Source organism: Strix uralensis, chromosome 23, assembly GCF_047716275.1.
Source record: "Strix uralensis isolate ZFMK-TIS-50842 chromosome 23, bStrUra1, whole genome shotgun sequence".
Taxonomy (NCBI): Eukaryota; Metazoa; Chordata; class Aves; order Strigiformes; family Strigidae; genus Strix; species Strix uralensis.
This window is the reverse complement of record NC_133994.1, coordinates 3,322,935-3,346,982: the sequence shown is the minus strand read 5'-3', so window position 1 is coordinate 3,346,982 and position 24,048 is coordinate 3,322,935. Positions and strand designations below refer to the sequence as shown.

Sequence of the window (24,048 nt, the reverse complement as noted above, 5' to 3'; positions counted from 1 at the left end):
TGAGTTGCATATTTTGCTCTTTATATAGGCTATGCTACCCACCAGGTGTCATAATCTTCAGTGCTAAATCCAAACCCCCAAGTCACTTCCTTATTCCAAGATACAGCCTAAAATTTAGCAATCTGATCATCTTCATGGAGGGCAATGGAAGCCACGACCATCACTAAGCTTCAGGAAGAAGGTACTGGAATACCTGAGCATAGAGTCAAAGAGGCTTGCACTAAGATGTTATTTAGAGCATGTGTTGCATACTCTGCTTGCAAAAGAACTAGGTTCCCTGGGAAAATGAGATGAGACAGGATTCTCTCTTTTGTCACAGCTGAAATATTAAACAGATAAGAGACAACAAAAGGACTTGACATGCCTGTGGAGAAATGGGAAAATACAGGTAACTGGAGGCCATCCCATCTATGTGGGAGCTCATTTTGATGAGCTGATTTGATTCTGCATCATTCTGAGCTGCTGTGACAGCAGCAATCTCTGCTCAGGGAGCTCTGCTGTCACGTGAAGCCGAGCGGAAAGTTGGTCTCTCAGGTTCTTGGTCTCTGCTCCTGCTCCTTGCAGCTGTGCTCTCCTGCTCGCCAGCCCAGAGCACGTATTTCTGCCTGGTGCTGGCTCCTGGCCTGATATCCTCAACTGGGGGTTTTGCTGTTCTGCCTGCTCCCTCCCGCTCACATGAGGGGGAGGCACTAACAGTGAATAGCTGAGTGACAGCGCGAAGGTGATGAGTAGGCTACAGGAGCTGTGAATAGCTAAGATGTGAGTAGATATGGCTAAGAGTGGGTGGGACTGAGGAGACAGAGATGGCTGTGGGGAGGATATGGACTGTGTATGACTGGGATGTAGGAGGATACAGGGAGGAGAGCTGGGATTTGGGGGACAGGGAAAAATTGGAACCCTTGACACTAACATTACTTCAGACATCAGGAAAACCAGAAAGTCCCAGAGGGTCATGTTCCCTCCAGGATAAGTGCCCTTTGGAATGACCCTTGAATTCCCAGCCAGGGGAGTTGCTAGGAGGGAGTTGCCTGGAATCATTCCTCTCTATCACAGGAGTCAAGCACAAATCTTGACGTTAACCTGACACACTTGGGAACGACCTTTGGCTCTACAAAAACATGTGGTGTCAGTGAAAGCAGCCATGCTACGGACCGAGGCTGTACTTTGCTTAGGAAACACCAAGCAGGAAATCCTAAAAGGTTGATAAAAATTCAGCTAAGATACCTTCTGAGTGCAACAGCCCGTGAGCACTGAAATCAAACACCACGATGCACTGTGCTGTAGCTGCTGTTCTGGTTTCTGGTTCCTTCAAGTGCAAACTTAGTACTTAACTGTCAGGGGACCAGAGAGCCTGAGGGGTAACAAAATCATACTAAATTTGACTGCAATCTCCTTAGTACTAGGGGAAGCTTCAGAGAGAAAGAATCACTTATCTAACCAATTCAGAGATCTCTAATAATTTTAATTTTTTTTCCAAGCAAAACCAGGCAGTCTCTGTGCATACCACAAACTGTTCACTGAACCATTTAGTGCTTATTTATTCCAAAGTCTAACAACGGCACATTTAGCCTTGCTGTGGTGTATACTCTGAATGTATGTAGTGATAGGACAAGGGGTAATGGTTTTAAACTGAAAGAAGGTAGATTTAGATTAGATAGAAGGAAGAAATTCTTCCCCATGAGGGTGGTGAGGCCCTGGCACAGGTTGCCCAGAGAAGCTGTGGCTGCCCCCTCTCTGGAAGGGTTCCAGGCCAGGTTGGACGGGGCTTTGGGCAACCTGGGCTAGTGGAAGGTGTCCCTGCCTGGGGCAGGGGGGGTTGGAATCAGATGAGTTTTAAGGTCCCTTTCAACCCAAACCATTCTAGGATTCTATGACAATGTATCCTATAGCCAAGTAAAAGATCTCTTAATATTGTATCATTTCCCTGTTATGTGAGAGGAGGAAATGTAGCTCAAAAGGCATCGATCTCACGCATTAGAAATTCACTGGAAGGGTTTGAATCCTTCTGCACAACTGTGTATAAAACCCATTGACTATCTCAAGGGAAACTAAACACAAATATTGAGCAAGGCTAGAACATGAAACCTTTGCTTCCACTTCCCAAGGCCTCTGGCAGCTGCAGAGCCTCCTGACTAGTGCAGGAGGCATATGAGCCTGGCATTCCCAGTGACCTATCAGATAAATATTTATAAATTATTAAGAGCAGGGTCAGTGCACAGAAAGCCATTTCTCAACTCCCAGCAGCACAATTGATATTTCCACTCTCACGTATCTCCCCATCCCAGAATAGACAGGTCTGATACTCAGGGCATGCCCTGCTATGTTAGGGTATTTCTCTTAATTGTTATAAATTTACAGCTTTCCTATGGCAAGACTGGAGCTGCATTGTGCCCTGTCTTCCCTGCATGGAACCTGGTCATTCTTCCACTGTTTTTTTCCCTGGCATTTACCAAGATGCAGCAAAACACGAGCTGGCTCATTCCATGATGCAGCCGAAGAGGAATATACAGCTTCACAGAAAGAATACCTGGTTTTGAACAGGGAAATAATAATCACTTACATAAACTACAGAGCATCTAGCTCTCTTATTGATTAATGTACAGGTCTCCAACACACCAGTATCAAAGACCTGCAAAGCAAGTGGCTTTACAAGCTCAGCACATGAGTTATAATGAGCTGGTAGAAAATTTATGTGGTCTTAAAACACCATTGCAATGAAGCAGATGCTTATTCCTCTCTTGCTCTGAGCTAACTTGGCGCCACATAACCAGGTTAGGGTGTTGAGAAGGCTACATTAATCTCTCTTGAGGTACTGTTTCTCTCAGGAGGGCTTACTCACATGCAGTTATACTAACATGGCTTCAAGTTCTGATCTTATGTGCAGGCAACAGGTTCTCAGCAGAATCACAAAGTCACTTCAGTTGAAAGGAACCTCTTCAGATCATCTAGTCCAACCTTCCTGCCCAGGCAGGGCCAGCTAAAGCAGGTTGCCCAGGACTGTGCCCAGGTGGTTTTTGAATATCTCCACAGTTGGAGACTTCACAACCTCTCTGGGCAACCTGCTCTACTGCCTCACCATCCTCATAGTAAAAAAGCAGTTTCTTGCGTTCAGATGAAATTTCATGTTTTTAAGATGTGCCCATTGCCTCTTGTCCTGTCACTAGGCACTGCTGAGAAGTCTGGCTCCCTCTTCTTCATTCCCTCCCATCAGGAATTTGTACACATTGATAAGATCCCTCCCCGGACCTTCTCTTCTCCGGGCTGAAGAGTTCCAGCTCGCTCTGCCTTTCCTCATATGAGAGCTGTTCCAGCCCCTTAATCACCTTCGTGGCCCTTCACTGGACCCCCTCCAGTAAGTCCGTATCTTTCTTGTGCTGGGGAGCCCAGAACTGGACACAGTACTCCAGATGTGGCCTCACCACTGCCGCATAAGGATCACCTCCCTCAACCCACATGCAAAATGCTCCTAGAAGAAAAGGGTCTGTATACAGAAACTATCAAACCAACCTCATTAACTGTTGCTAAGATATCGCTAAAAGTGATGCATATTCCTGTGCAGGCAGTATTAGCCGTGTTCAGAGTTTCAGCCCAAATATCAAGTGGAATATGAGTTATTACTCACCGATTCCATGTTTTGAAAGCATTGCTAGCTCTCTTGAAGAGGTAGCCTTCCATCACCACTCCATTCGGGGCATCAACATTAAACTCCACCTTTGAGTCATCATAGGAGAAGTCCTGCAAATAGAGAGAGACTGAGACTCTAACATGAGTGTGCTCTCTAGGACCAAGATGGAGATGAGCCTAATCAAAACATCAAGATAAAAATATCCATGTCAAAATCCTAAGGTTCAGGCAGAGCTGTCTGTTGCAGCATATCCCTATGCCTTAGTGGGCTGCAGCCATGAATAGCAGTCATGAATTATCCTCATTCCAGTAAGCTTATCTGTCCCTATTGTTTGCAGGAAAGTACTATACATGTGCTGTATTTCCTGCCTCTGGTAGCTGGTAAGGAGAAAGGCAGGTAGTTTATCATCATGAGGGCTAAAAACTCCCAATATTTCAGGCAGTCTGCAATGGGAAATAAAACAATAGAGGTGCCTTTCACTGGGCAAGTGAGTTAGGGATGCTGCCACCACCTCTCCATTCTGCAGTGGGCCAGGAACAGAAGAAATCCCAGCCTTTTCATACAAGGAAAACAGGTATGATGATTCCTAGAGGGGAAGACTTATCAATTCCATTTTCATTAGCTATCATCATATGCCATCTCCAATCTGCGCTCGCTCAATTCTCTATGCTATGCTACCAGTCAGAGCTGATTTGTCAGGTTTGGCACTGATTCATCAGATAGATCTCATGGATTCTGGCAGCTGGTGAGCAAGACAGAGCAGAGAGAACAGCAGCTGCTCTCACAGAACATGGGATCCTTCTCCCCGGGCAGCGGTCTGCCTCTTTCCCAAGAGAAACTAGGTCATGAAACCCAACTGTCCCCTCTAACCTGGGGAACTAAGGCACATTGTCTCTTTGCACAGATTCCATTCTAATGATGCATTCTACCCACACCTCCCTCTCTCTCCAGCCCAAATATTTCCCCCTGTACAACTTGGTTCAAAGACACAACAGTGCAGTGAAAACAGCCCCATTAAGTTAAGTGCCTTTCCTAGCTCAGCATATGAAGACCCTTGTGATGCTGTGTTGCTAGGCAACATGCACTTCAGTCTCATTAAGATGAGTTATTTTCATGTTCAGAGATGCAAGCTTGCCTGGGAGGTGTCATAATAAGAATAATAGTGATACAGAAGGAGGAGATATAATGGGACGGGACTGAGTCATTCCCTGGAAAGACAGCATGATGCCCAATTAGACACTAGAAACTGCTGCAAGGCACCCAATTAAGAGAGGTCTGCTCAGCCCCAAATTTTCTTGCCGTAAGAGGGTGAATCCCGTGGGGGTCCTCTTCTGCAGATGTCTTTCATGTTCATATTGCAAACAAAGGCTAGAGGCAATTTTCCTCTAACTCATAGATACTCAAAGGTGTGATTTTTTTTAGAGCTGCTCCAAAGCAACAATTCTATAAATTTTATGAGAATCTGTGCTGTTTTATAATAAATAGTGCAAACATCTAAAAATCTGGACCTTGTTGAAAAGTGCACAGCAAGAGTAGGGCAAAACCCTCCCAAGCACATCTTAAAAATGACCACGTAGCTGTGCCTCACTTTGTGGAAGCGGTAAAAATAAGGGGGAGGGTCTAAATATAATCACCTGACTTCTTCAGCTCTCCTTATATAATCAAGCAGTGTGATGGTAAGGGGGATATATTGCTGATGAGTGCAGGAGGAACAGATGGGCCATATGCGTCACTAGAGTAAATCCACTAAAAACCAGTGGAGTCAAGCCAGGTGTGAATTTAACCTCATTGAGTCTGTATTGTGTTACACCCCCCTACAAACTGACCAGCTAAAGCAGAACAGCTGAAGGCACTTCCCTGCCTTTGAAAGAACTCTAACCTGCACTAAACCCTGTTTTAGAACAAGAAAATTATACACAAAACCACCAAGCACATATAGAGCTAAAACAGAGCGCTCTCTGGATGATGTCCAAACATAGGAACACATTGCTGGGAAGAATGGCTTGTGTTTGCATTACTTTGAAGATATTTCTCTTCCTTGTTCTTTCATTGGTTAGGAAACATCCCCAGGCCAAATTCTGCTCATATTTCTGCTGGTGTAATTCCTGAGCAACTCCACTGCTATCAACAGAACTACTGCAGAGCACTTGAGGGCAGAATACATTGACCAGAGCTGTAAGCTAGATTTGTAAAGTAGGTACAAGTCAAGGGAGAGATCCGAGGGATAAGGACAAGTCTCTTATCCCCAGGGGACACAGCAGACTGATCCCCAGGGGCACTTCGTTCCCTTCCTTTGCACTCTGCTTGGAAGCCTCTGAAGTCTTTGCTATGAAGCTATTGAGAGTGTTGAGAGACAAATAAAGTAAGGGAAAGGGGAGGGTGAAAAAAAATTCTGAAATTATCCCCTTGATCAGTATCATTTCTCCTTTCACTACCAGGCAAAGGCCAAAAGGGAAACGTACAGAAATGGCTCGGGTAGCTGAAAGGCAAAACCATGGCAAGTGCAATTGTGAAACTTCCAACGCGCTAGAGCAAGCTTGAACTGTGGGCTGAAACAATGGATTCCTGGGCACATCTTCTTGTTGTAGCCCCTACAGGGACCTTTCTTACCACAGCCATTGAAAAGAGAGGACAAATCTCTGGAAAAAAAGTTACAAGAATATCTTTTGAAACCTGATTCCAGGTCAAAGCTGCTTAGAAACTGTCTGAGGAGATCATCTTGTCAATGGTGTTGAAACATCATGGTAGTGTGTGAACACAGCTGGATACACACAGATGTGTGACAACGAATCCTCTTAATTGGCAGATCTGCCCTTAATGTGTCCCTGTATCTGTTCTATTCACCGACATAAAAAAATTTTGATCCTGTTAATTCTACGAAATAAGTCAAAGGGTCCTGGCTGATGGACACCGCTCGTGCCAAGTGCATCATCAACTGTGCCATCAGTGAGTCTCTCCGTGACGCTTACAAGGGATGCAGCACATCTCTGGACTGTCTGACTCCACACAGAATTAGGAAATAAAAACCTTCCAGCCTCATAAACCAGGCTGTGATGTCTGGGAGGTGCTGGTGGAAAAGGAACATGTCACCCATTCTACAACATTCAAAGTAACTTTCTTGATTCAAATCTTACCCTTGACAAAGCAGGGTAAGAGAGTGCACACGTCTGCTTTCTCTTGTCCCCTCTTTTTCCATTTCCTGCTATACATGAGATTTTAATAAACCACCTTCTACCAAATTCTTCCCATCATTGCAACATACACGGAGCAGGCAAGTCTGCTTTAAATGAGTTTGGACTGATTTATTAAGTCTGCATTTAGCACCTCATTGTCTGTAATATGAAAAAGTGTTTGACATGGAAAAGGCTTCCTAGGCCTGCGACCTGAATGGCCTTGGCTCCAACTGCGTGTGCTGTCATGATTAGCAACAGCAGCGACACGCTGGATCACACGTTGGTAAAATAAATCGGACGTCTTCCAAAATAAGAAACCAGATCTCTGCCATCATCTGCTTCCCTTTCCTCCACCAACTTTCAGTAAATCACACCAATCTTGTCCGACTGTCCCCTCCCCTTCTTAGTCCTGTCACTCCGAGTTTACACACTAGGCTGCCTGGGAACTGATATTCTTTTAGAAATGACATCACAATGGTTTCCATGGGAGCACACTGAATGCTGCTGAAGCAACAATGAAGTAACACATTCCATGAGACACATCCATAGGGATGTAAAAAAAGGACATTAATGAGGACACTTTCAAACCAGCAAATGGAAAGCAAAAACCCAGCACAGGCACAGACCAACCTATGAAAGAAAAAAAAAAAAAAGAAAAAAAGAAAAATCCCTATTTTAAGGTTGCCTCATGGCCCACTCAGTTAAGAACTCCCTTGTCCATCTATCTCCACACAGCACGCAGACTGCTTGCATTGCAGAGACCAGACAAGCTCTCCCAATAGCTCCTCTGAAGCCAGCTTTTCATGCAGAGAAAATGCCTGATGAAATGAAATATAAATCCCCAGCTTCAGTGAACAGACTTAATATGAAGAGTGAAGATGCCCCTCATCAGCCCGGAATCCTTGTGGGAGGGGGAGTAAGGAGCCCTGCCTAAGAGCATACCCACTGAAGTAGGAAAGTCTTGTTTATAGGTTCATTCCTATCCCAAAGAGCACAACACCTGGCTGAGAAGAGATAGAACCTTTCTCTAAGATACCACACAGTACTCTAAAAGCCACACATTACTCATTATTACTCATTACATAGATTACAGTGTATCATTTCAATGTGAAAATAATGATACTGTCCTTTCTGTACACTGTTTTGATTTCCACTGACAGAAAACACCATCAAAACTAGGCAATCATCACCAGTGAATCATTTCAGTCCAAGTGGTTTTAGATATTCAGAGAAACCTAGCTTACTACCAACCCTCCCGTGTTATTCCATTTTCAATCAGGACCATTTTGGGTAAGCGACAACACATGCAATACGTGCTTTCCCTCATAGAAGACAAAGGCTTTATCCAAAAGTGCCCTCTTTGCTTAAGTAACCATTGATGCCCAGTATATAACACTAATATTACATAACACTCTAACAACATTATAAATACAACCATGCATTGAAAAGAACTCCTCCAGGAGGTGAATTAAAAGCTGTGACTAGTTTGGCTATTCAGTTCTAAAGAGAACATAATTCAGAGGAATATTCACATTCCCTAAAGATGCACACACACCCCTTCCACACAAACACTGGTGCATGCACATTCTGTTCTCTCTGATGCCTGAATATTATTTCAATCTTTTCTCTATCTGGCTATTTTTACCTCTGCATATATACTGTGCACAATCCAAGACGCTCAGAAGCAGATGGAATTTGGAGGAGGACTCCCCCACCTACATTCCCGTTCTGCGCAGACAGCTTTCGTTCATTCCAGCCAAATCCCATTTACAGACCTTTTGTTTCTTGAATTTCCTAATGCCAAATGATCTCCCCGCTCTGCAGCTTGCCAGCAGGTGATGCACAGAGATCAGTGCCCTGCCCCAGAGCTTTTCCATCCCAGAAACAGAACCAAACACATTTGCTCTCCTGCAGCAATAAAGCTATACTTGCTTTTGGGTCACATCAGCAAACAAGGTCCTAGAGGCACAGTCCTTGCTCCCCCAGGGAAAAGTGCCCTCTAAACTTTCTCCCCAAGTCAAACCAACCCTGCAGGAGTCTCCTTACCAGGAGGTATTCAAGCCTGCCGAAAATCTTCATGATGCCAGCTGCAAGGGAGGTTTTGCTGCTCTTGCCTAGAGAGCAGCTCAGTGTGTCCTCCTCTCTCTCTCTGCTCGCTCTCTAGAGTAGCATCTCTGCTAAGCACCGTGGGCTGGCAGGGAAGGAGGGATTTCTTTTTCAGCCCCTTCTCTTTTACCCCTCCTACTCCTTTTTGGGAAGCTTTAAGCTCTGCCTTTGGCTCCTATCAAGGCAAGGGGCACTAGCCGCAGGAAGCCTGCTGGCCTCTGGGGACCACCTGCTTACCCCCTCCTCCTGCCTCCTATTCACAGTCAATCAGCTTAGAGCAAGGGCTAATTATCATACAGCTGTCATGGAGGCACAGAAGGGAGTGGGAGAAGCCAGGCAACACAGAGCAAAGTTGACAGGAAGATGCTCACCAAATGCCTCCCTGACCTTAACAGAGCCAGGCTTGTCTGCCCTTCGCAGGATCTGCTTCCCCAGCCTCCTGGAGCAGAGCCACTCTTTGGCCAGTAATTCCACCCCTGCTCCACTGCAGCCACAGAAACCAGGGTGTTGGCAGTGCCATATGGCCCCTGGTTTGTTATCTACCAGCTGGACTAAATGAGGCAGAGAGCTCTGCCTTGGCACCCCATCCTCCCTTCCCATGCAAATGGGCAAGAGGAGCACAATTGCTTCCCCCACTACTCCGGGCTGGGGAATAGGTATGAGGCTGCAAAGGAGCTTTTATATAGCTCTGATTTCTTCCACTTTCAGACACTGGCCTGCTTCGGTGCAGTGGAAGGATTCAGGAAGGCCAGGATCTGCAAGGGAGGGCTGGTTTAAATGTTACCATTTCTCTACTCATTTCCCATTAGAAAGAATTCCTAGGCCTGCGTGTTCCCGTGCTAAGTTCTCCAAAATTTGTCTCCTAAGTGCTCCAACCTACACCAGGCCCCGTGCGGCTTTGTGCATCCACCTGAAGCAAATGAGCCCACACAAAAAACCATACAAACTCATTATGTGTGTGGTTTAAGACAGTTTAGTTCAACACACAAGAGAAATGTGGGAAGCTACAAGACTATTTCCTCAGCCTCTGCAGAAATGTATTCCACACTGCAGTCCTTGCACGCGTGCATCCCACACACACTCAGAAGAAAGGCAGCCCCAGCCTTCATGCTGAGAGCTTTCTCCTCTCTCTTTGCACAACGAGAGGATAACTCAAATATTTATTGAGCCTCTTCCTTTCCTCTTGCTGATTCTACTGGAACCCTTTTTGGATAAGTGAGCATTATTTTCATATGAAGTGTGAAGCTGCAAATGGAGATCTTTAAGGTTTTGGAGCTGGGAAGGCAGAGAGGGCAGCAGTTAAAATGACAGCTTGAAATGATAGCTGTGCTAGGAATCTGCCCCAAAGGCAGCAGATGTTCCGTGAGGGAAGATGGGGAAAGGGTGGCAGAGGAAGAAGGCACCTAAATTACAGTATCAAAGAAAATAGTCAAGATTTGTGCTGAGTTCTTATCTCCTACCAAATTTATTTTAATTAAAATGATAACGAAACAAAATGCCACAGACCACTTTCTTACAAACAGCTCTCAGAAGGCTGCCCTCCATGCCTCGCAAAGCTGCCCAAAGACAATTCAACTCCCTGTCTTAAGAATCTGCACAACTCCCCCACCCCAAGAACACTTCAAAATGTATTATTTAAACTGGATTCCCTCCCTTTCTGCCATGCCTTAGCAGGCTGTTTGGGAAGACACTGTGTTGAGGAAAAAAGGATACTTCTGCCACCACTCTCTCTAATGAAGCACATTTTTCAAGAGAACGGAGGGTATTCTGGGCTCAGCATAAAGACATATATTCAAATACGTGCTGTGCTCCCTTTGGAGATGCTCACCAGATGCAGAGTGCGATGCTCCATTGCAAAGGGGGGAGCAACATTGACTCAGAGCAGCTGAAAAGCAGAAGCTTTAAATCCTAAATTGCAGTAGGGATGTTTCAGCCCTCTTACAAGCTCATGCACACAGAGAGCACCACTCTATGCATATGTATCTTGATGAAGAGTAATTGCTCGTGTTCCCTCTTGGAACCTGACCTCTGCTTCATTCCCTGCTAGTCCAGTCAGCAAAGCCACGTAAAGAGATTTAACTGAAATGCACTGCACTAGAGAGATTTTCCATGTTCCCTTGAATGAAGTCATCGCTCCAGCAGAGTCCCAGGGGAACTGAGAGTTCACAAATGGATTTACCCCTCCCTCAGAACACTTAACCGAAGGGAGCATATGCACATACTCACGGGGAATGTCTATCATTAGCTTTCAAATCTGGTTATGTTTCCATTTTATGGCTTATGACATTTTTGAAAGAGAGCATTAGAGAGAAAACAACAGCCACTTAGACTCCTCCTGTGGAGAAATATTGATCTACACAAGTGCCTGCCAGATATGGACTCCTTAGCGATTCCTACTCAGGGCTTGGGTCATGAACAGTTATTTCTCAGGGCTCTCTGAAATCCCCTCTTACTGTGCCCACAGAGCATGAGCGCATGTACGTGTAGATGTTTAAAGTCCACCAACACCCTCTGTTATGAGCCTGTAAAGCCAATTCACCTCCCCCCAGATCCGTGGTCCTCAAAAGCTCCTATGAGGCACCCAACATGCATTAAGCACCAGCCAAGTGCTGCTGCCACTGCAATACTGAACTCTGAGCCAAGGCTGACCATTATCCAGAGTAGGGGCCACTGAAATCTTATTTTAGCACAGGACTGAAAACAACTTTGATGAGGATGAAACCAAACTCACTTGAAACTGGGCTTTAAAATTACATCTCCAGTGTTCAGGTTACAGCACTAAGGCTATGGCAAGGTTTCTTTGTTTTCCTTTCAAAGGCAGAACGTAGTAAATATCCAGAGCAAAGTGCTAATTCTGAGAAGTGAAGATGTCAGAAGAAGGAAATACATGTGGGTACTCACCTGCAGGAGGGTCTGCAGGGGCAGGTCAGCAATCCATGAAGAAGAGAAGAGAAAAAAAAAAAAATTAATTGACTTTCTGCAAACCTTGGATTTGGAATCATTCCAAGATGAATGGTCTGGAAAACCAGAGTCCACTCTAACTAGAGATGCCTCCTTACCGAAGGCTCAGACTTGTTTGATAATAAATCCCATTATCTTGCCAGTTCATGGTGGTTACTCCCAATTACAGCAGGTGAGAAGACACACATAGTGGGTTACCATAGCTCAGCTGAAAGCAACAGCTCGCTCAACCATGGCAGCTCTACTGCTTGGGTCCCCATGGACCTTTCCAAAGTTATGCTGCTCAAGGCTGTAGCCATGTCATGTCACAGGAGCTACGCAAGAATCACCTGAACTAAAGTTTGGACCAGACTTGCATGAAAGATGTTCACTGCAGCACACTCATCTCTCAATAGCAGTACAGAGTCCCACTAACTCTCCCCCACGACCCATTAACATCACTTCAGAGCAGTGTGAGCTCTCTATGAAGGCAGAAAAGGCTCTGCAGCAAGTCCTGTCTATGGGTACCAAAGGAGTGCGTCCACTCATTCGTCTGCTGGGTGATTTAGCAGGGACTCTGGCCATCTGGTTGGGTTGGGCACTCAGACATGCTGCCATGCTGCTGCCTCACCATGGGGCAAGGCAGTGAGAGGCAGGGAGAAGTGTCAGGAGGGACACACTAATACTACAGTAGCTGGAGATCACAGGGCTTGCCAGATAAAAGCCAGCTTGCTCAGCCAGAGGAAGGATGTGAGACTGGGGGAGAGAAGAAGAAAAGAAAGAGTGGGAGAGAAGTGTTCTAATCTCTCCCCAAAAGGAGTTCTGCTACACAGTCAAGTTGTTTTCACAGGCAATTGCAAACTACATCCACTCCTCTATCTCAGAGCCATTTACAGAACATGAACCTGTAAATCTTTCCACATCCTCAGGAGCAAAGAGGGAGACAAAGCGTAGACAGAAGGCTTGCTCCGAGGCAGGGCAGGTCAGTGGCAGAGCTGGGTTGTTTTCAACAATGTCAGGGTGCCCTGACACATGGGGTCCTGCTTGTGTCTCTCTCCCTCGTGTACTCGGATGTGTCAGTAGCTGAATACTCTGCATTTGCTCAGCCCTACCTACTAGCCAGACCTCCCAGCATCCACAAGGTTATTACTCTCAACAACTTCTGCTGCTACTGCTCCAGGCTGTGAAGGACTAACCCAGCAAGGCCCCTCATCAGATGCCAATTGCCACCGTGATCCAGACACCCACACTGATGGAGAGAAGTGCTGCTTGCACCAAGCTGCACCCCAGGACTCACCCTCTGCTGTATCAGCGCATGCTTGTGCTCCATCTCCCTCTTCTCCACTGCAGAATCGATCACCAGCTGGTCCAGCTAAAGGCAGGGAGGAGAACACCAGGTATAAAAGTCAGTGAGAGGTTTATGAGCCACTGTCCATCTCTGCTTCCCTGCTCTGGGATTACACCAGCCCTACCTAACACTGTAAGCCCCCACAAGAGGGGAGAAGGGCTGTGTTTGGGCATGCACCAAAACTAACCACAGCTCTTGGCTGTCACCACGTAGTGCAGCGTCGCTCCTCTGACATCCAACAAGCCTGATGCTCTGATCACTCCCTGATTACCGAGTATGGTAGGAAAGAGGATGTCCCTTCAGGGTGAAGGGGTGCAAACAGGCAGATTGAGTCAACCCTCTTCCCTGTCCTCTCACCTCTGTGGCTAGTTTCTTCATGTAGGGATCCAGTTCATGGAGAAGACTGTAGCCCTGCTGGAAAAAGGTGTACTGGGCATGCATGAAGGACAGCATCTGGGGAGGGAAACAACAGCAAGGTCAGAACAGGTTCTGGGACCGAGTGTGAAAAGTCCTTTTCCCTTATTACACACAAACAAGTCTCTTCAAGGGCTAACCCTTTCCCTTCCCAAAACAATCTATTCATTAGATGCCTTTCCCTCTTCTTTCTTCCTCTCACAAATCCTTCCACACTGTCAGGTAACCCCTGTTGTGAGCACAACGCAGTAAAAGCAGTGTCCTTCACCCCTGAAAGTCCCCTCCAGCTCTGGCCTGTGGAGTATCTTGGAGTATCTTGCTGGTCCTTCATTCTCCCCTCTCGTTCGCATACCTGCAGCCCCCAGAGCAGTCCCAGACAGTATCTCCAGGGCAGACCGAGGAGTCAGTATGTCGACCCATGCAACCTGAAATGGAGAGGGCTGCCTTTCATTGAGTCACTGAGAGCAGCCACAGAAAACACAGAGAGCCCTTACCGCATCCAGTATTTCAAACTTCTTCTTGGCCTGCAGGACGTTGATCTGTGAAGGAATCAAGATAAGACTCTCAGCATCAGCAGCATTAAGCAGTCCGGCACGGAGATCCAAGTATGAACAACTTGCTGCAATACTGCTAGCAGCAAACCACAAACTATTCAAGGATGGTACCAGAACATGAGATTCTGAAACAGCAGTTTCAGGTGGAATAAAAAGGGAAACAGCATAGATGCATTTTTCTGACCTGGGCTGTTACTGATTAAGGTCACTGCTCGATGTACGTCTGTACGTAGGCTGACAACAGTGACCCCAGAGTGCAATTTGGTATCACACGAAGGAGATGTTTAATCTATCGGGTCATTGCTTTGATTTCTCTTAGCAGGCTGAGAGGTACCAGTGTAGTGTTATGGTTTTTTCCAGTAATCATAGTAAAGCCAGCCAGGAAACTGTGGAGTACCTATGGGGGGACCTATGCTCTCAGTGTGCACATCCTTTGCACACCCATTTTTCTTGGAGAAAAGTGCATGGCTGACTGCCCCAGAGACCACCACATCCCTTCCACACAAAAGCAGCGGTAGGTCAGGATTTCCTGTGCCAGCCCTGATGTGCTTGGGCTCCTGGAGTGGAAGAAAAGGCCTTCCAGCACATTCAGGCTTACACCTCCTCCCTGGACAGGGAGAACTGCAGTACCTCTTGCAACAGCAAGACAGCACTGCTTTGGAAATGCACCCTGCTACTGCAGAACCACCAGTCTGGAGCATTTACTGTGAGGATAGGAGAGCCTGGCCATTCCTTGAGTCCTCCAGCAGGTGCTTAGCAGAGTGGTTGCAGAAGCTCATCTTTGACACCTCACAGTTCACTGCCTGCATCTTTGACCAGGAAAGTCCCACCTAAAATCCCTACCATAAAACCTTGGGCCCAATACAGCAAGGTGCTATGCCCCGATTCTTTCTCCCTATGCCACTGGGAAAATGACTGCTAACCCCTATCCCATGCAATTGCACAGCTACAGCACGTATTGGCATGAACAGTAATCTTTACCCTGAAAGGAAGAGCAGGACAACTGGAATAACCCAGGACTATGAGGTATGTAGGAGGAACAAGAAAGGTAGTAGCTGTTTCTGATGTTCCTCACTCTACGAGTGAGACTACAACCATCAGCATCTCTTGGAAACAAAGATAAAACTATTGCAAATCTCTTAACTGGGGACAAAGGCAAACTCTGAGACCTAGAACGTTTCTCTGATACTCAGCCATGGATCTGGAAGTGAAAAATACCCTTGAGATTTAAAAATAATAAAAAAAAAAATAGATGTAAGAGGCTGAAAACTGACGCAGGAGAATATAATTTCAGAAGTCAAAAATGAATAGCACATAGTTACATAACAGCTTGCCCACAGAGTCCATGGGCTGCACTGGGAAGTCTTACAAGTGCTGCAATTAGCACTGAAGAAACTGTCAAACATAGCAGAAGGTTTCGCTGGGCTTCAGCTGTCAGTGTCACAAATAATGTGTTACCAGACAGAAAATTGGTTCCAGTGTGTTAATAACTCAGTTATAAATGCAGCATCGGTTTGTTTAGAAGCACTACGCTTGCAGTAGCTGAACATAAAACTAGGTAGAAGTTACCAAGGGGCAGCTTGCTGGCGTCTGTCCCAGTTTGGCTTGGAACAGAGGCGTGACACGATCAGCCTCCCACTTCTGTACTGGGCAAACTGGTCAGCGGCTCCAGCAACACGGGAGGGGAGACAGAGTAGTTCAGTGGTGTGGACATTCAGGGTCAGGAAAAGATCTCCTTTCAGATATAAAAGAATAAAATGGTAACTCTCTTCACTAAATCCTTAATTAAATACCAAAGGATGCCTGGACAAGTTCACGACTATGCATTTCATAACTGATGGATTTGGACTGGTACCTTGCAGTGGACCAACAGGGAAACCTCCCCAATATTGGATCAGCACCTTAAAGGAGCTCTTCGTCCATGGGAGAAATGGAGTGAGCTTACTATAGTGTGACCTTGCCAGCAAATACAGTTGCATTCATGTCTAAATCCTAGATGCAAAAACCTGCAATCCTAAAGGAGGATCAATGACATGCATGATTTATACTTTAAGGGGAAAGCATCGCCTTTCCATCCACAGCTGCCAGAGCATGCGACATCACAGACTACTTCAGGATCAGACAGAACATGTTGGCAGATGGTCTTAGTTCAGTGCTGCAGGGGTGACAGCTAGTGGAGACGCACACGGATCAATATTAACACTGAATTTGTCTGCTTGATACACCCACTGCCTGAAAGGACAGACCTGACATGAAGCCTATGAATGATTCAAAGAAAAATCCTTGACCATTCCGGGTGCAGTGAGTGTTTCTGCAGGAAACCTCCCACTGGGAAGAGAAATTCAGTGTATTTAATTTCTCTTCCTGAAAAAAAAGATAAAGATTTCCCTCCTCGGGTACACTGCAGCATCTTAAGGAAGGAGAACGTCACAGACATGAAGAGTCATGTCAATGCCACGCAAAGGCATAAACATAGGTAAGCACACATTCCCACACAGACTCAGAGCATAATATTGGAAGGCACCTGCAGTTATCTGCCCAATTCCTGGGCAAAGGAAGACTGGCTTCAAAATTAGATGAAGCTGCTCAAAGCCTGGTCCCATTGACTGTGAATCTCTTTGGGTCCCCATTCCAGTGCTGCACAACTATGAAAACTTTCTTGCCTTATATTCAACTGGAATTTCCACTGTTGCAACATAGGCAGGCATGCACCATGCACATGCATGTATGTACACACATCCATCCACCCAGATGCATATTTGCACACACACACATCCATCTGGAGTGTCAAACACCAACACAAGTACATGTGCACACGGATCCAGACATTTGCCCCTAAGGACATGTCCTACATGTAGGAGCAGATAAGGATTTGCAGAGAACACTTGACAGTGTTGTGTTTGGTCCCTCACTTTCAACAGTTTCATGACACTGTTACGCCAGACTCTCTGGAGAGTTATAAAGATCAAACCAGCTAAGGATTTGGGAAAGAGCCTCCCCTCTCTTACACCACTTATACCAACATCCTGTGACTATTTCAAGCAGACATGATCAGCTACAGAACTCACAGCCCCACCAGTGAAGGTCCTCTCATCCCAGCACAGCCTGCTCTTTCAGATAAACCAGCTGGATTACGCCAAAAGGCAGCTCAAAGAACCCTGGGACCCCCTGCAGTACAGGGCTTTGCTAAGCCATACACGGGTTCACAGCAGTACAGCCACACCAGTGCCTGAACCAGAGCAAACCTTGGTGGTTTCATGTGCCATCACACCAGTCCTAAGGACTCCCTGTCTCAGGGGGCAGAGGGCAAAACGTACAATGGATTAGTGATCCAGTACCCTTTTGAACTCAGCTGTAAGACCCTATTTGCCCTCTCTCATCCCTCAACTTCTTCATTCCCTACAGTAGATTATTTAGCAATTTGCCTGTGATGTCTTGTTGTGTACTGGGAAATCCAGCCAGAGCTGGGGGCACAGACACCAACCTGCAACACATAGTCTAGGGCCAGATGCCGGAAACACTTTCTGGTTATGGTCAAGGTGCCTGTTGCCTCCTCCACCTCATGAGGCTTGTGCCGAGGTGCCTGGGCATTCTTCACCAGCGAGATCTCCATGTCCTCTCGCACCTTGTCAAACTGCTTCTTGGTTTCCTTGAACTTCCGGACATCACTGGAACCCAAAGAAGATGAGATGGTTACAAAGCAGACAGAATATTGCTAATACCCTAAAGACAGTCCACAACTGCCATTCATGTGCATCTCTAGCTGATTCTGTCTTGTCTGACTGTAAAATCTAGGCATTTGACTATTCTTTTCCCCTTGTATAATAGGCTCATTTATTAAAATTTGCATTTGGAAATATATGATCCACAATATGAACTTTCAAAGTTTTATTTACGTCTAGAGACCTCACATGGGATCAAGGGCCTGCTTTGCAGGGGTGGGGGGATGCTATAAAGACATAGTGACAGGCAGATTTTTTTGAGTTTGTTGGTTGTTTTTTTAATTAAATAGCAGGTACCATTCAGGCAGGATTTTATTTCAGTGGCGTGACCACAAAGACAACATCAATTCCTGAAGATCAGCTCTTAAAAGTGTCCCTGGTTCCTCAGGAGTTGAAAGCAGCAATGCTAATTTACAGCAGCTGCAACACAAACACTTATTTTCTGTCTAGGGGAGCTGTTCACCTCAATTATAAATTGTTATAACTTAAAGTAGTTAAAAACTGTTAGTAAATAAGCAGCATCCACTTATTCTTTGCCTTAGGGTAGACGAAGAGCCTCAGTTGAACATGACAGCCAGACAGTAAATGCTGAACTCTGCCCTGCAGCAAACTGTTTGAAGTTGCAGATATTTATGTATGGATCAGCCTCTGGCCAAGAAAATCTACCATGGGCAGGTACAGTAAGGATAAATGAACACAGAGGCGACTGGATTACTGTTCTGGTGGTTGTTGCTTCTTCACATTGCCCTCAATGCTCAGGGCTGCTGAGTTACACGGCCAGATAGCTCCATTCACAGGAAAATAACAGGGTCACTTTTTGCATTTTGGGGTCACTTGCAGGAAAGGGCTGTGGGGATTTCACACAGCTTTTGATCCAGCTTTGGAGAGAACAGCTTCCATCCCAGTGGAAAGGAGCAGGAGCTCGAGGGCATATGATACTGCTGGAAATTCTCAACTAGCTCTAAGTCAGGCTGCAGCAGCACAACTGCAGCCTCAAGAGTTAGCTAGTAAAACCCTCCTCCTCAGCAAGGTCTGTGGCTTGGTAACATGCTAAGGCAGTCACAGAGCATTTGGCTACTGACAGCATGGGCTGGGCAAGCTGACCTCTCCTGTGTGTACCATGTAAATAAACCTGGCAACAACCTTCAGGGCTTGGGGACAGGGAGGGCAGGTTAGAGGGTAGATATTGTGTGTGAACCACCATGTAAAGGCGCAGTTCCCACTGTTTCTTTGTTCCTATCATCAGCCAGGAAGGTGCAGATTGGCCCTAGGTGGATTATTCAAAATGGTCCCAAGCATAAAATTTCTTTTCCAACCAAGGGCAGGAGCAACTCAAATATCACAGCCCCAGGGCCTGCAAGTGCAGAGGTTGAGCAGTACAAGTGCAAAAAAGAGTAAGTTGGAAAGATGCTGAAGGGAGGACAGACCCAAAATGAAGGTGAAATTCCCCCTTCTGACTGCCAGCCTTAAGCAGATTAAATCTGAGCTCATCAGAGAAATGATTACAGAGAAAGTGGGGGTAGGGGGAGTGCTAGGCAAGAAGATGAGCATGAGGAATGGGGGGGTCAGCTAGGGACCCCCTCCCTCCATCACACCACACAGCTGCTGAGGGATTCACAGCCAATTACCAGTTCCCATGGCAACCAGTTCCTGCTTAGCTCAAGGCCTCAGTTGCCTCTCCGACCTATATTCCTATATTCAGCTGACTCGGGAGCCCAGGCTGTGCTGGGTACCTGCCCTGGGGAAAAGAGGCACTGGGAGGAAACATGCTCATGCAGCAATGGCAGGGACAGCCTGCTGAAAGCCCTGATCAAAGGTACAGCCTCTCCCCACCCAGTTAACTTCCTGGGCCCAGCTCTTCTGCACCTCAGGCCCGCCACGTGCAAGTTAACATCCTCAATATGCCATATTCTGCACTGCTCACAGCAAGGCATCGTAAACTTGCTTGCCATTAGCGAATAGCTCTGAACCAGTGGTCAAGCTCCAGGCTGAAGGCACAGTGATGTGCTGCTCCCTCCACACAAAAAAGGGCCCTCCTGTCTGTCATCTCCCAGACAGATGCTCAGGTTATTCCAGAAGAGCAGGGCTGCTAGAATTTTGAGTGACTAAGCATGATGCATGGGGAGCTAAGAACACGATGATTCTGCTGGACCCCAAAGTCACTTGGCTGCAAAGTTTCTTCCTTCTGCCAGCATACACTCGTTTAAACCACTAAGGAAACTCTGCATCGAACGTAAGAGAACATAAAGAGCTGGCCCTGCTCTACAAGGTTCTGAACTCTGGGATGTGTTTGACCTAGAGGATCAGCTCTGCAAATGAACTTTACCAGATTTCAGGATGATGCTCTGATCTGGACATATGCCTCATGTCCAGCTTTAACTACGAGCTGGGAACAGGATGAAGACATCTGGTTGACAACCAACTGATAGTGTAGCACAATGACAGCAACAGCCATCACACAAACCAGACCCTTTCCTCTGCCCTTCAGTGTCTCTTCTGGTCCAAGTTTCAGTAGTTGTGCAGAGGTTGTAGTTCTGTTTCCAGTGCACCCAGGGCAGGTGCAATGGAAGTTCAAGAAGCTGAAGACCAAACTGATAAGAGAAGTACTCACTCTTTCACAAAATTGTGCAGCTGCTGCCTAACTGACCTCTGAGCCTGGTCAAACAGGATCTGAAAGAAAAGAGAGGGAAAAGAATATAAAATATTTTTACAACGTGGAAAGAGTCAGAAAAATCTATAAATGCTCTCTAGGAGCTTCAGTGTGAGGGACTCAGCAATACTCCAGGGCTTAGTGGTGTCCATTACTTGATGGCTGTCTTAATGGACAATAACTTTCTTCTGTAGCTGTAGCACTCCCTCACAAGTGCAGAATTCCTGCACTGCAGGTTCCACAGCCTGTGCCAGGGCTCTGAATATCACGGAGACCTATGCCACCAGCATACTTTCACAAGAGGAGTGTTTATAGGAGCAGTTGCCTTCATAGTCCCGATTTTGAACTCTCCCGAGTCTCGAATTTCTCATTTTGCCAGAGGAGGGCACTGTCACCTCAACATTACACCACTTAGGGAAGGAGACAGGAACACTCGCTGAAGGTACATCACAGTCAGCCACACGTGGATGAACACAGGTGAGAGGTCCAAGTAAAATTTACTTACAAGTCTTTTAAGTTTTACCCTCCTGTCTGTCCCTCACAAAAAAAATGGTCTCAAGCCCATCACCCTCCTCTGCCCATCTCACATCCAGCCCTCCCTATCTTCTTTTCAGAGATGTTCTCCCCCCACCCTCTGCTAGATACCGAACAGTGGTGTCTGCTCAGCTCCCTCCCATCTAGCTCTGACAGGCATGACTACAAATAACTCCATATTTCAGACATGCAGGGGGATGACACAGCGTTTTGGCTAACTGGGACCAGATGGGCAGAGCCTCCCAGACGACATAGTGACTACAGCAGGAAGTACACATCATCCCAGGGTTACAGAGAAAAGCCACTGGCCACGCTGCAGTTAGCAAGAGTGGCCCACAAAGAATGGACAAGGACCACATTTCATTCCACCACCAGGAACACAAGGCCTGGGCACTGGCCCAAAACCTAATGATGCCCTGAAACATCACAGCGTTGGGGTCTGGCATCACTACAGCTGTTGGGCATGAGTAACCCTGGCTCATGTGCTCCGATTTAACGCTGCGTCCTGAGCAGCCAACTTAACCTAGAGAGGTCCTGGAACACTCAATGGTAACTGTGTCTGTCTTCCTGAGGACGCAGTCACCAGGAGCAGCATTTCCCAGTCCAGCACTGGGCTTTGCTTTCTCTCCTGAAATGACCAAAGCCCTTTCAGGGGAGGCTGCCTGGACCCACAGAGCATGAGGGACTGTTCTCAACCAGGGAGTGTGAGGCTAACACAGGACTTTCAATGCACCTTCTCTCAGCAAGCAGACTGTACAAAGCCCTTCGGATTAAAACAAACAGCTTTTTCCAGTTTGCCTTTTTTTCCCCTCCTCTTTGTGGCAAGCTTGGATTTCCAGTGGGAGTTTTTCTGGGAAGCTTCCCTTGACACCCCACCCACCATCTCTCCTTTTCTTTCCTGGCCACCTTCCTTCTGCTTTGCTACACAGTTCAGGTGAGACCCAGAAGTGGTGAGCACCTCTCCAGGTCTCCTGGCTTCTTCCAAGAGGCAGGAATAGTCATCTCAGACCATTACAGTGCAGAAGACCTGGCACTGCCTAAAGCAGCAGCTTTTTGTGAGGAGGTGGTGGGTTAACCTTGTCTGGCTGCCAGGTGCCCATCAAGCCACTCTCTCACTACACCTCCTCAGCAAGATGGGGGGAAAAAATAAGATGAAAAAGCTCATGGGTTGAGATAAGTACGGGGAGATCACTCACCAGTTACCATCACAGGCAAAACAGACTTGACTTGGGGAAGACTGATTTAATTAGTTGCCAATTAAAAATAGAGGAGAGTGAGATACAAGAACAAGACTAAAGCATCTCCCCGTACTGAAGCGTGATCGGCATTCCCAGCCTGAGCAGTGCTCTGTCCAGGACACCGAGATCTTGGCAGGCACTGCAGAGATCCGACACGTGACACACACTCCGAGGTGGTCACAAGCTTTAACCTTCTCATGCCCCATAGCAAAAACACTCTGGTTCCCTCTGGTTCTACCAGCAAAAACACTCTGGTTCCCTCCTGACACTTCCTTCCAGCAGCAACACTCATACAGGCACAGACATCCTCCCCACCTAACATCTCCCATTAGGAGATAAGCAAGTCATGCTTCTGACACTGCACAGGTGTGCTACTCCAAACAGAACGCAAAGCACTCTGCGTAGAAGCAGCAGCACTGGCTGCAGAGCCTCAAACACATTCATTATGTGTATTGCTGCAGCCAAGGACAAAGCAAGAAACATGCCAGGACTAGCTGAGTATAAACAGCCATGAATGGCCTCTAAATATGAACAGATGCAAATCAAGGAGGAAAGAAATAAAATCCCAAGACCACCCAGCTTTGTGTTTTTACCAATGTAAATTATTTACTGCTCTTGGCATCCACTTGCTCTCTCCAATGGCACTCCACGAGGCATTGGCCTGTAATTTTCCCCATGCGATGTCTGGGCATTGACAACACTTCCCTCCACTCAGGATGCCATGCAGGGACGGGCAAGCAGCAAGAAAGCCACCTGGTTCCCACCTGCACCTACAGCTGGGAAATCCGCTGAGCACTTGCTACACAGGACAAACTGAGCCACATCCCAGGCCAGGCAGATCACCCCAGAAGTAGGATACTGCCCCTGCCCTTTTGTGGTAGTCAGAAAAGCTCAGCACACCAGTGTCTGGCTGGAAAAAGGACCGATGCTTTGAACAGCACAAGTGAAGCATTTACAGAAGGTCTCTGCCTGTGACAGGGAGGCACTATCCCAGTAGGGCGCTTCCAGGCCTATGGGCAATTCTCCTGCCACAGCCCGGGCTTGTTCTCAAGCTGCCTAGGAAGAAGAATTAACTAAGGACTCAGGCCAGGTCTAAAAATCAGAGCTCATAAAACTGACCCTTACTGAAGCTGTTTACTGAGAGGGAATTGAACTCATTGCAGTCACATAAGCAGTATTCCTATGCCTGTGGTGCAGGGACATTTCTATGTGGAATTTTAATTTAAATGTATCTGTACCAGAACAGGAAAACTGCACAAATGAGGAAGACAAGCCATATATATATATATATCTCCACCTCCTGCTCTGTCAATACTCCTCTCCCCTGCCCTTGTTATTCATGCACTGAGCCCCACACCACCGTGATGATGCCCTTCCTTCCAGTCTGTACCAATTCATACAGCACAAGTCTGGGGCAGGGATTGCCAAGTGGTTCGTGAGGAAATACCAGGTAATGAATATGCTTTTCCTGCCAGCAGCATCTCTGCTGAGAAGCGTGCTATGATACCAGCATTACTTTTATTGCTTCTTCATTAATTTTGCCAGGCAAGATCACCGGGGGAATATCTTCAAGTGAATCCTCCATTCAATTTTCAATGCAAAACAAATAGAGTTTTAAGAGCTAGAGTTTCAAATATAAAATCATCTCTTGGCTTTTCCTCCTTTCCCAGACATACTTGGAACAAATCATTTGTTTTAAGATTTTCCAGACCAAATATCACCCCACCCTCTCTCTTAGCTTCCA

At 46.6% G+C, this 24,048-nt stretch overlaps 1 protein-coding gene across 5 annotated transcripts in view; it reads right to left on the bottom strand.

Annotated features, from left to right (window-relative positions):
- The window catches only part of ACAP3 (ArfGAP with coiled-coil, ankyrin repeat and PH domains 3), a 100,090-nt gene that overhangs the window by 20,062 nt on the left and 55,980 nt on the right, over window positions 1-24,048 (bottom strand). For all 5 annotated transcript variants that reach the window (XM_074892770.1, XM_074892768.1, XM_074892773.1 and 2 more), the window contains exons 5-10: window positions 20,494-20,552; window positions 17,645-17,828; window positions 14,101-14,145; window positions 13,550-13,645; window positions 13,130-13,216; window positions 3,623-3,735 (exon numbers count right to left, since the gene is read on the bottom strand). In XM_074892770.1, the coding sequence (XP_074748871.1) occupies window positions 3,623-3,735; window positions 13,130-13,216; window positions 13,550-13,645; window positions 14,101-14,145; window positions 17,645-17,828; window positions 20,494-20,552 (584 nt within the window). The remainder of the gene's footprint in view (window positions 1-3,622; window positions 3,736-13,129; window positions 13,217-13,549; window positions 13,646-14,100; window positions 14,146-17,644; window positions 17,829-20,493; window positions 20,553-24,048) is intronic.